Genomic DNA, 11,399 nt, shown 5'->3' on the forward strand with positions numbered 1-11,399 from the left:
CAGCCATCATTTTCTACAGCTTTCTTTATGCCTCCAAACTTCCCCTCACATTTACCTGCCCTGAGCTCCAGGCCCTTTCAGAACTTTTGCAAAAATGTTTTTATTATTACTTACGCTACTTCTGTGTAGTATGCTGATGTATTCCTAGGATTGTGCTGAAATTATAACATTAACATAGCAGGAAAGGGAAGGTTCCTTTCCTTTCAGTCCTTCCTTACTTATCTGAACGCCTAAGGTGGGAAGTGCTAGTAGGACAGGTGCCTAAAACAAAAACAGATGTTTCAGAAAACGTTGTGGCCGCTTGGCAGCGTGGGGAGATGCCTGGAGGGAGGCAGGTGGGCAGGTCTGCAGAGCGCTGCATCCAAGTCGGTGGTCCCGGGGGGCTGCCCTCTGACGTGGGGTCCCCCCACGTGGAAGGACAGTGTGCCCTTTCCAGAAGTGGGGAGGACCGACGGAGCAGGTGTGGGGGCCGAACCAAAGCTCCGTTTGAACCTTTACGTTTGCGTGTGTGTTAAGCCTCAAAAAGGAGAGAGACATCGAATAGCCCCCAAACATGGCCCAAAGCCCTCCCTTCCAGGGTTTTTGTTCACGCACACACAGAATAACTTCCCTCAAGGCCGGGCCAGTCCTCCAGAGCACCGAGAGCGCCGGCCAGAGCGGCGGCGACCACTGCCGGGCAGCCGCGACGACCTACGACGCGCCAGAACCGACGTTGCGCCTGCGCAGGGGCACACGCTGCGACGGCGGCCTTGACGTCATCACCTGTGCGACTCCCCGCCGGACAGCCTGGGATCTGCTCTTCGGGAAGGTGCAGTAGTAGGACCTGCAGGGAAGATGCCCGTGGCCGTAATGGCAGAAGGTGCCTTTAGTTTCAAAAAGTTGCTAGATCAGTGCGAGAACCAGGAGCTCGAGGTAACCATTCGCGTAGCCCTGGGAGAAGCCGCGGGGTCTCCCCAGGACCCGGGCGGCGCTGGTCTCCAGGGTAACCGGGCCCGGGGCCTGCGGATCGGGGGCGGGGCTGGGGGCGGGCGCCTGGAGGGCGCGGGAGCTGGGCCTGTGGAGTCTGGCGCCTTGACCTGCTCGGATGGCCAAGGATTCAGGCCCAGTCGCCCGAACTCGCTGGGAGCTTTTTGTTGTTTGTCTTTAGCTAATGAGCCCGAAAATCTTGCTCATCTTTGCTCCTTACACCCTCCACTGTGCTGCTCGGGTTAGACTAAAACATCTCCCCCCTTCCCCCGGTTGTGGGAGCAGGTGGAGGAATGTGGATTTTGTTCAAGACGTGTGCACGCACATACACAGACCTTTTATTAGCTTAGAAAGCCCTTGTTGGTCCCATAATGTTAGCAGACGAGTTTACCGATTTGTCTTCAATAAGAGGTGGAAGTTACATCATGCAGCTATTACAGTTAAGATTTTATTTTAGAAAGGCACTTTAAAAAGCATGTATAATAAAGTTAGACAAAGGAGACAACAGCCTAAAACAGCTGCTTATTAGTAGACACAATAGATTTTTTAAATGAGAGTTGAATGAGGTTAGAAATGTCTTAACTCAACTGTGATGTTTTCCTGTTTATTACTCATTTACTTAGATATTAAACATATTTGATATAATGGGCAGAATCATCATGCTTTAGGAATCTGTTGGAAATACTTGTTTCTTATAATAGTAAGATAATTTATATAAGAATTTGAGACCTGAGGAAAGGATCCTATTTAAATATTCCCGTTCAAATAAAGACACTGAAGAGATAAGTCACTGCTAATGACAGGTTTCAACTTAATACTCTGGGTTTTACTATAAGTGTAAATGAGGTTATTCTCTTTCATTTTGGCCTTCTAGGCACCTGGAGGAATTGCTACACCCCCCGTATATGGTCAGCTTCTAGCTTTATATCTGCTCCATAATGACATGTAAGTACTTTTTACTAAAGCTAAGAGCAGCAATTTCTTCAAGGTTATAGAGAATTCATACATTAAAATACCATCACTAAAACATGGGCACAAGGAGATGTATCTTTTATTATAATACTTAATACATCTGTGTCAAATACTGAATCATAAATTTATGTTGAGGCTGAGTTATTTTAGACTACATTTGTTTTATATACACCTAAAAAGCACTCTAGTTTGTTAATGAGAAACTACAGTGTCCATTTCAAATTGCTTTAATCCTATTGATCTTTTCTTTTTTGTCTTTTTATGAACCTTTCTTATTACCTTCATTTACTTAACTTCACTTGTAATCAATAGACCAAGAGAAATTGAAAGGGAAGGTTGAGAAAACTAAGAGGAATTTATTGCCAACCTGTATGAGGTTTCTTGGAAGTTTCCTGCTTGTTAATTATTCTTAATTCATATTTGTTGAAGAAAAGTCAGAAAGCATGACTGCAAAGGGGTAGGAGGAACTCATAGTTCTATGACCCATCGATGACTACTGTTAAATTTTGTTTTAAATTCTTCTAAACTATTTTTTCATATCTTTTAAAAACCTAAACCCAGATTTTTATCACACACATATCATGTAAATTATCTGTTTCATTTATTGTAATCCTGTCATCCTGTGTTTGTTGTAGTTCAGGCTTCCAAACTCTTAAAAACTGCCTTGAGGTTTTGGTGGCTCTGTGCCCACTGGTGGGAGGAGAGGTGACACGGAGAAAAGCATGTGTACTGTACTTGTTGTCAAGGAACGCCAGAGCCCTGAAAGTATATGTGTTAGCTTATTTTTATAGAGAAATTATTTAGGCTGTTCTACTTAAATCTTTGTGCTTTTAGTGTACTGTTGCCTTAATTTAAGATCTGGATTATTAATTTAAAAACTTACTACAAACGGCAAAATATTACTTTGGTAAATATATTTCATGTCTTTTAATTTGGAATACTGTTACTTTCCCTAGACAAATTTATGTAAAACTAAATTTCACTTTGTATTTTATAGAATATTTTAAAGTATACTTCTGGATGTTTATATTGGTATCTAGAATTTTAAACATTTACTGAGGTGATTTTTTTTTTATTGCTTATTTTTTCTTGGGGGGGTGAAAATTAGGAATAATGCAAGATATCTTTGGAAAAGAATACCACCTGCTATAAAATCTGTAAGTATTCTTTCTATTTTTCTTCTTTAATACAGTAACAACATTCATTTAAATGGTCACCTCATAAACGTTTGTTTTCTTTCCCATATAGTTCACAGAAATTGTTATTAAACCAGTATTAAAGTTTAATAATAGATCTTCAAATTTTAATTTCCCTTGATGATATAGCAGTCTGTATACTCAGCTCCTGCTGATCAGATTTCTTGAGACATTTCATGTGTCACTTAACCAGGTGAACAACTGAGCCAGTTTAGATAAAGGTCTGGTGTCTGTTGTTTTTTAACTGATTTATGCAGCTTTCTATTGCGGTACTTATTTTGAACCTGCTAATGTTTATAAGAATAGTCTAAAAATGATGATTACTCACAGAATTAAGATTATTTTTGCTAATTAAGACTTTAGATTTTTTATTTTGGGTAGGAGATTAGATGAAATAACCTCTTAATAACCAAAGTGGAATGAAGTAAATTTCTACTTTCAAGCGATTCACTGTGTCTAGCATAAATGTCAAGTGAAAATTTCAGAAAATTACCAAGAATCCACCTAAACTTCTTTGTTGATTATCAGTATTCAGCAGCAGACCAAATTAGTATTTTTACTCCTTGTTTGTGTCTGGGTCATTCTGTTAATGCTCTCCCAGCTTCATGGGCTTAAATAAACAACAGCCATTAATTATGTGCATGATGTTACTGGCAGCTTTAGCCTTAGAAAGGCTATAGTGTATGACATCTTAGGTTGGAATTCTGTGCTGTTAGCCATTTTGCTATTACTTATATCCTAAATATATATATATTGTGCTAGCTGGTTTGGCTCATGGATAGAGTGTCAGCCTGTGGACTGAAGGGTCCTGAATTTGATTCTGGTCAAGGGCACATGCCTGGATTGCGGGCTCCATCCTCAGTAGGGAGCGTGCAAGAGGTAGCCAATCAATGATTCTCTCTCATCATTGATGTTTCTGATTCTCCCTCTCCCTTCCGCTCTAAAATCAATAAGAAAAATATATTTAATCCTCTCTAATAAAATGGTAATATGCAAATTAACCATCACTCCGCTACATAAACCACGCCCACCAGGCAAGCCACGCCCACCAGCCAATCAGGGCTAGTATGCAAATTAACCCCAGTCCAAGATGGCTACAACTACAGAGAGCAAGGTTTCCCAGGTAACAGAGCAAGCCAAGCTTTCCATAGCCGTTGCAGGCCTAAGCCTCCACTCAAGCTACAAAGTTTCAATTGTAGAAGGTAAACAAATTGAAACAAATGGCGGCAGAATGGAGCTTGAGAGAGCAGGCCAGGGTTGCCGGCGGCAACAGGGGAAGCAAAGCTTTCCGCACACCCTGGCCCGGCTCACCCGCTTAAGGCTACAAAGTTTCAATTGTAGAAGATGAATTAACTGCCACCGAAATGGCTGCCGCCCCAGAAATGGCTGCCGCCCCAGGCTACAAAGTTTCAATTGTAGAAGGAAAATAAATTCCAGATACCAGGGCTTCCCCTTGGGTTGCCAGGAGGCGTGGCCGGCCTGCAAACCACCACAGGCCCCTCGCTCAGGCTGCCCCATGCCCCAAGGGAACCCCACCCTGATCCAGGACACCCTTCAGGGCAAACCAGCTGGCCCCCACCCGTGCACCAGGCCTCTATCCTATCTAATCAAAGAGTAATATACAGATTGATCATCACTGCAACACACAATATAGCTGCCCCCATGTGGTCAAAGATCCTGCCCCCATGTGGACACAAGATGGCCACTACAAGATGGCCAGCAGGAGAGGGCAGTTGGGAGGCACCCAGCCTGCAAGGGAGGGCAGTTGTGAGGGACCAGGCCTGCAAGGGAGGGCAGTTGAGAGGGACCAGGCTTGCAAGGGAGGGCAGTTGGAGGTGATCAACCCTGCAGGAGAGGGCAGTTAGGGGTGACCAGGCTGGCAGAGGAGGGAAGTTGGGGGCAAACAGGCTGGCAGGGGAGCAGTTAAGCATCAACCAGGCTGGCAGGGGAGTGGTTAGGGGGTGATCAGGCTGGCAGGCAGAAGCGGTTAGGGGCAATCAGGAAGGCAGGCAGGCAAGCAGTTGGGAGCCAGCAGTCCTGGATTGTGAGAGGGATGTCCGACTGCCCGTTTAGGCCCGATCCCACCAGGATCGGGCCTAAACGGGCAGTCGGACATCCCTCCAGGAGTCCCAGATTAGAGAGGGTACAGGCTAGGCTGAGGGACAACCCCCCGCCGTGCACGAATTTCGTGCACCGGGCTTCTAGTATATATATATTTATGTATATATCAGTTATATATTTTGTGTTAATATATTAATGAAATACAAATACATCTTTAAAAACAATTTTAAGGTAATTCTAAGATTTAGTTCTTTGGATGCATTCTCATGCCTTAATTTGCTATTACAATAAAAATTTATATCAGCCCTGGTTGGTGTTGCTCAGTGATTAGAGTGTCAGCCCAAGCACCAAAGGGTCCTGGGTTCGATTCCTGGTCAGGGCACATACCTAGGTTCCAGGTTCAATCCCACATGCAAGAGACAGCCAATCAATGTGTCTCACATTGATGTTACTCTCTCTCCCCCCCTCTCCCTCACCTTCTTCCTCTCCCTCTTTTCCCCTACCTTCCTCCCTTCCACTTTCTCTAAAGATCAATAGAAAAATATCCTCAAGTGAGGATTAACAAAAAATAAAAATATATCAAACAAATAGACTTTACTATTTATAGCATTTAAAAACCTTTTTTATGGTATTGAGCTAAAAGGTAATTACATCTCTTAAAAGAAATGGTGAATTGTTTAAAGATACAGTTATTGATGAATCTGCACAGTGAATATCCTCAAAGACAATAATAATATTTATTGCAGGCAAATTCTGAACTGGGGGGAATTTGGTCAGTAGGACAAAGAATCTGGCAGAGAGATTTCCCTGGAATCTACACGACCATCAACGCTCACCAGTGGTCTGAGACAGTCCAGCCGATCATGGAAGCACTTAGAGGTAGTGTTGCTTTGTGGTTAAGAATCAAATTAGACTAGATTTGTTCCCTCAAGTGCTGCAGTGTTGAATTAAGGCAGTGGTGTGTTTTAAAAATAGATATTTTTTTGCTAATGGGGCAGTTTTCAGAACTCTTAATTTGTTATAATCATGCTGCTTCATTTCATGTTGCTTGTGATGACATCGACAGTTCGGGCATCACTGTCTTTTAATTCTAGATTGAAATTGCTCTTGTCAGGGTTTTTTTGCTACTTCAATGAAATCTGGTAATACTCTGATAACTTCAGAGACTGTGCTTTGGATTTAGTCAACTTCAGCCTTCCACGGGTGATGTTTCCAACTTCTAGATTTTATAACTAATCAATCCAGTACATAGATGCGCAAAGATGAAAAGCCTGATGAGACATAATAAAACTCGTCCCTGCCCCTGTCTTTACGTTCCCCCACCCCCAACACTTGCTTCCAATCTTCCTGGTTCACTCTTTTATAAATTCAGACAATGAACAGAAGTCTTTAGGTTGATCTAGTCTCACCACATTTGGACAAGAACAATGATGTCGTTTAATTACGCCTTTTCAAAACGTCAGCTCTTTGGTCACTGCCCACCCTCTGCTCCCACACAGAGGCAACAAGGAGACGGGCCTTCGCCCTGGTCTCTCAGGCATACACCTCGATCATCGCTGACGACTTCGCAGCGTTTGTCGGGCTCCCTGTGGAAGAGGCTGTGAAAGGTATGGTTGGCCTACTTGTTGCTTTCAAGGAAAGTGGAAAATGGAGGTGTTTGCTGTGCATGTTTTTAGAGAGATGACATGAAGCACGCAGCCCAGCACCCAGCAGGGCCGGGCAGCAGATGCCTTGAAGGCAGGCACAGTGTGTGAATACCCACATGGTCATTACCAGGGCAAGTGCCAATGCCAACAAATTAGGCAGAGAGAAGATTTGACCTTATTGCTCATTTAGAAATCCCACTTCACTCTGACTTGGTGGACTCATCCCAGCATCCCTTTCCAGCCCATCTTCTCCCTCACGATTTTACTGATCCCTCTACCCTGGGAGCTGGCACCCACTCCTGCCCACTGGTCCCCAGATGTGCTTCTGCATTTTTGTTTCTCCCATGCTGGAGTGAGGTAGAGCATTGCACACGCTGTGTGGCACTGCTTTATAATGATTGACGTTTTCATTCTCCGGCAAAGCAGAGTTCCATCGAGCACCACATCTTATCCTTCAGTGTCCAAGGCCTAGCACAACTCTGGACACTTGGAAGCAGGTTAATGAAAGTTCTCATAGGAAATCTTACCACTACTTACTCATGCAAGCATTTATTTATTTGACGCTTTTCTGGAAATCGATCCATAATTTGTTATCCAATAAATGCTGTACCCCAGAGTCGATACTGGGTAGAAGTGTGGTCCCACGCCCGTGCCAGCTATGTGACCTAGGACAAATTGCCGAAATTCCCTACTTCATTTCCCACATCTGTTTAATTATGGTTGTATGTGCACTTCAGAGAGCTATTATGGTGATGATGTAAAATCCTATAAAAGCACCTCCCATGTGCCTACTGGTCAGCTCTCTGTACATGTCAGCTGTTTTTTGTATGGTGCCATCACCTTTGTTATTACTGATACAATCTATATTAATAAAAGCCTAGGTGGTCCTCGCGCCCTCACACAACACCCTCACATCACAAGATGGCCAGCAGGGGAGGGCAGTTGGGGACAAACAGGCCAGCAGGGCATGGCAGTTGTGGGAGATCAGGCCCGCAAGGGAGGGCAGTTGGGGGTGACCGGACCGGCAGGGGAGGGCAATTGGGGGGAACCAGGCCTGCAGGGGAGGGCAGTTGGGGGCGACCAGGCTGGCAGGAGAGGGCAATTGGGGGCAATCGGGCCGGCAGGGGAGGGCAGTTGGGGGCGATCAAGCCAGCAGGGGAGCAGTTAGGCATCAATCAGGCCGGCAGGGGAGCGGTTAGGGGGCGATCAGGCAGGCAGGCAGGCAGGCGAGCAGTTAGGATCCAGCGGTCCTGGATTGTGAGAGGGATGTCCTACTGCCTATGGGATCGGCGCTAAACTAACAGTCGGACATCCCCCGAGGAGTCCCAGATTGGAGAGGGTGCAGGCCGGGCTGAGGGACAGGCTTCCCCGCCCCCCCCCCAGAGCACAATTTTCGTGCACCAGGCCTCTAGTGATTACATAAAGTACAATGTAAGTTTTCTTTATGTCTGTTTTTAATAACTGATCATGTTAATACCATAATACTTTGTAGAAAACACATCGACTATTAGTGGTTATACCAGCCTGATAAAGTAAAAGGAAGCTTTGATCTGTTTTACAAATGTTTCAAAATTAAGATTACATGAGAACACTGTCTGTAGCATAGCTTTCTAGTAAAACTGCACGTGACAGGTTAAACTACATGTGTCAGGTCTCCCGAAAAAATGATGCCATTGACAAAGAAAAATGGGGGGTTTTGGCTATTCCTTCATTTTTGTGTTGAATACACATTTTAGGTATATTGGAGCAAGGATGGCAAGCTGACTCCACCACAAGAATGGTCATGCCCAAAAAGCCAGGTAGGTGGAGCTCTTCACCCATGTGCGCAGCATGGAACTCCCTGGGACCGCTTTAGTTTTCAGACATTACATTTGGTAACTTGATATAAGATTCTGCTGTACTAGCAAAATGAAAATAAATCACACATTAAATACAGAATGACACACATGTAGGGTGGAAAGGTTCTTAAAGTCACCTAGTTTTACCTTAATTATTAAAAATGTATCTCTTGTACAAAAAACTATTTTATGTGGGTGTTTTATAATTTGTTACAACTTAACATTTACTAAATTTTAATCTCCCATTCTTTCATTTATGGAGCCATTTCTAACTGTTCATCCTTACTGTCTAAACTGTTGCCTTAGGAAGTTATTTTAATACTTAGATATTCCCCTTTCCTCTTGTACTGTAGACACGTAGACTCTTCTAAACAAGACTTTCAGTGGCTTCCACCTTCACACAGTTACGTTACCTGGTCTTCCTTTTAAGGCTTTAAATTAGGTGGGCTGGCTGTGCTATCCCAGTGTGAGCTCCCATCTGCCTTCCTCTCTGCTCGGGCCAGGCCCGGCCGGTCCTGCCCCTGGTTTCCTTCCACTGACCAGGAGGCTCCTTTCTGCCCAGGCTGAGAGCCGGCCTTACTGCCCACCCCACAGCCCTCCCAATCTGTTCAACACTGAGCACCTGTTTGACATTGCTGCTCCACAGTCGAGTGTTGCACAGATGTCAGGGTGCTCAGCCCTGCGAGAGTGCAGAGGGAAGCCAGGCCCAGCGATCTGGAGGACAAGAGAAGCGAATCAAATAGAGGGCAGTGGTATCTCTATTGACAAATAAGTGGCCGTAAATGCATATCGCGTTAAAAGTGCATGTTGTGTGTGGAAATTCTTTGTGATGACTTCTGTAAGTGAACTTTACATTTTGCTTATTTAGTTGCAGGGGCCTTGGATGTTTCCTTTAACAGGTTTATTCCTTTATCAGGTATGTATTTTCATATGTTCATTTAAAATACATTTCACTGTTCTTAATTGTTTTTGTAGCATTTATTTATTTATTTTTAGTTCTAACCTTGTAAAGAGATTAAATTCTTTATTTGGTATTTATAATAATACACCTGGTTGTAAGAGTGAACATGTGGGTTCCCCTCTGTAGCTCACCTTGAGCACTAGTGCCCTGGGGCCCAGCCATGGAGCCTCCTTAGTGTTGGGCAGGGAGCTGTGATGGGGCCTCTCAGCAGCATCCCAGCTGACATGTGCCACCTGAAAAGCCAGAGTGGAACCCCCGACAGTGTGGTCTTTGTGTTTTTCGTTCATCGACACTGAAGTCCTACCAGAGCAGTGCTTGTCGCCTGGGAAGCACTCAGTGGTTCATCCATTGAGTTACATGTCACGTGGGTGGGGTCTTTGCAAGGAGAGCTGTGTTCTCTTCACAGGGATGTTGCATGTTAGCTTCAGTAACAACAAACCAATGGGGCTTTACTCCCAGTTTGGGAAAACTCATAAAAGTTTGAGACTTCTTGGCTTGTTTTTCAAATGTGCAAAGTCAGGGCAAATCTGGGCAAGTTTTCTTATTATAAAATTAAAGATACGGGCCGGGGTTGCAGAACCAAAGCTGTGTTACTCTGGACACTAACTTTGTGACTCTTGCATGCACAGAGCCTGCCCCAGTTCCGCCGATCCCCAACGAACAGCAGCTCGCCAGGCTCACCGATTACGTGGCTTTCCTCGAAAATTGACGTCTCATCTGCTTTACGATCCAGTGTCTCGTATCCTGACAAATGTAATTTTGTATTTTCAGTTTATTGGATGGATTGAGACCTCAGCGTTCCGTACTGAGTATGTGATAAAATACAGATGTAATATAAAGCATATTATATATATTTGTCCTTATACATCATGCTGAATAGTTGTGAGACAGTTCTCCTTTGGTGGTAGCTGGCAGTTCGGGTGAGGCTGCCAGGACGACGCAGTCAGCTTATATTTCCGGGACTCGTAGGTGCAGCCCCCCTGCCTCATGCTGCTCAGTGCGTGGCAGCATCTGTCCCACCCGCACCCGGTGCTATCCCATCCGGTTTGAGGAAGGCTGTCCCCGGGGGCATTGTCTGAATTGGGGGTGGTCCTGATGCACCCTCTTTGGAGAATATGCTCTCTTTTCTCCTCCGCTCCCGCGAGTCACTGATACAGGATGCTGAGGAACCAGAGGCGTTTCCTTAGCGAGCCAGATTGTTAGGGTCCTCTCTCAGTGTGAGTACATCCATTGTGGCAGTGGAAGTGGGACTTAAGACGCTCATGAGAAGTGTTACGTTGTACTGTGTTCTTCTCAGAAGAGGGAAACATGTATTGGGAAGAAGCTATTGAGATAAGTAACACTTTGTACCGCTGTCCTGCAGCCTGCTGGGTGCTGTGTTTATCCCTCGGTTCAGTTCTGTCTTTTGGAAAAATACTGAACAAGTCTTTCATTTCTCGTGTGATAGCTCTCTGAATATTTGAAGTTGTTTATTGTATTTTCAGGTTAAAACACCCCTCGAGTTCATTTATTTTGCATTTGTTCAATAAATATTTAATTGATTTCTTCAACTGTTTCATCAAAGGCAGTTTATAGAAACATCACTATCCTGGTTTTTCTGTTGACATTCTAGTTTATCACTGTCTCTCTTACAATTACATGATTCCTGTTTTCACTCATTTTAAGAGATCTGTTCACGGAATGTTCGCTTTGCATCTAAGATTATAAGAACAGCACTTGAGTTTCTACATGTTAAACTAAGAGCCACAACCAATAAGGG

At 44.3% G+C, this 11,399-nt stretch overlaps 1 protein-coding gene across 1 annotated transcript; it reads left to right on the forward strand.

Annotated features, from left to right (window-relative positions):
* Positions 1-755: 755 nt before the first annotated feature.
* On the forward strand, positions 756-11,190 carry COPS8 (COP9 signalosome subunit 8). Its single transcript, XM_079783226.1, has 8 exons — positions 756-912; positions 1,841-1,911; positions 3,047-3,095; positions 5,942-6,074; positions 6,695-6,802; positions 8,578-8,640; positions 9,548-9,595; positions 10,270-11,190. The coding sequence occupies exons 1-8, from the start codon at positions 835-837 to the stop codon at positions 10,347-10,349; spliced, it is 630 nt and encodes a 209-aa protein (XP_079639352.1). The 5' UTR covers positions 756-834; the 3' UTR covers positions 10,350-11,190.
* Positions 11,191-11,399: the final 209 nt, after the last annotated feature.

The sequence above is a fragment of the Cnephaeus nilssonii genome, assembly GCF_951640355.1.
Source record: "Cnephaeus nilssonii genome assembly, chromosome: 10".
Taxonomy (NCBI): Eukaryota; Metazoa; Chordata; class Mammalia; order Chiroptera; family Vespertilionidae; genus Cnephaeus; species Cnephaeus nilssonii.

Excerpts from the sequence above, each read along its gene's own strand:
- COPS8 (XM_079783226.1), top strand. The coding sequence starts at position 835 with ATGCCCGTGGCCGTAATGGCAGAAGGTGCCTTTAGTTTCAAAAAGTTG. Across the intron at positions 6,075-6,694 it reads GATCATGGAAGCACTTAGAG|AGGCAACAAGGAGACGGGCC; the intron begins GTAGTGTTGCTT and ends GCTCCCACACAG. Across the intron at positions 8,641-9,547 it reads GGTCATGCCCAAAAAGCCAG|TTGCAGGGGCCTTGGATGTT; the intron begins GTAGGTGGAGCT and ends TTGCTTATTTAG.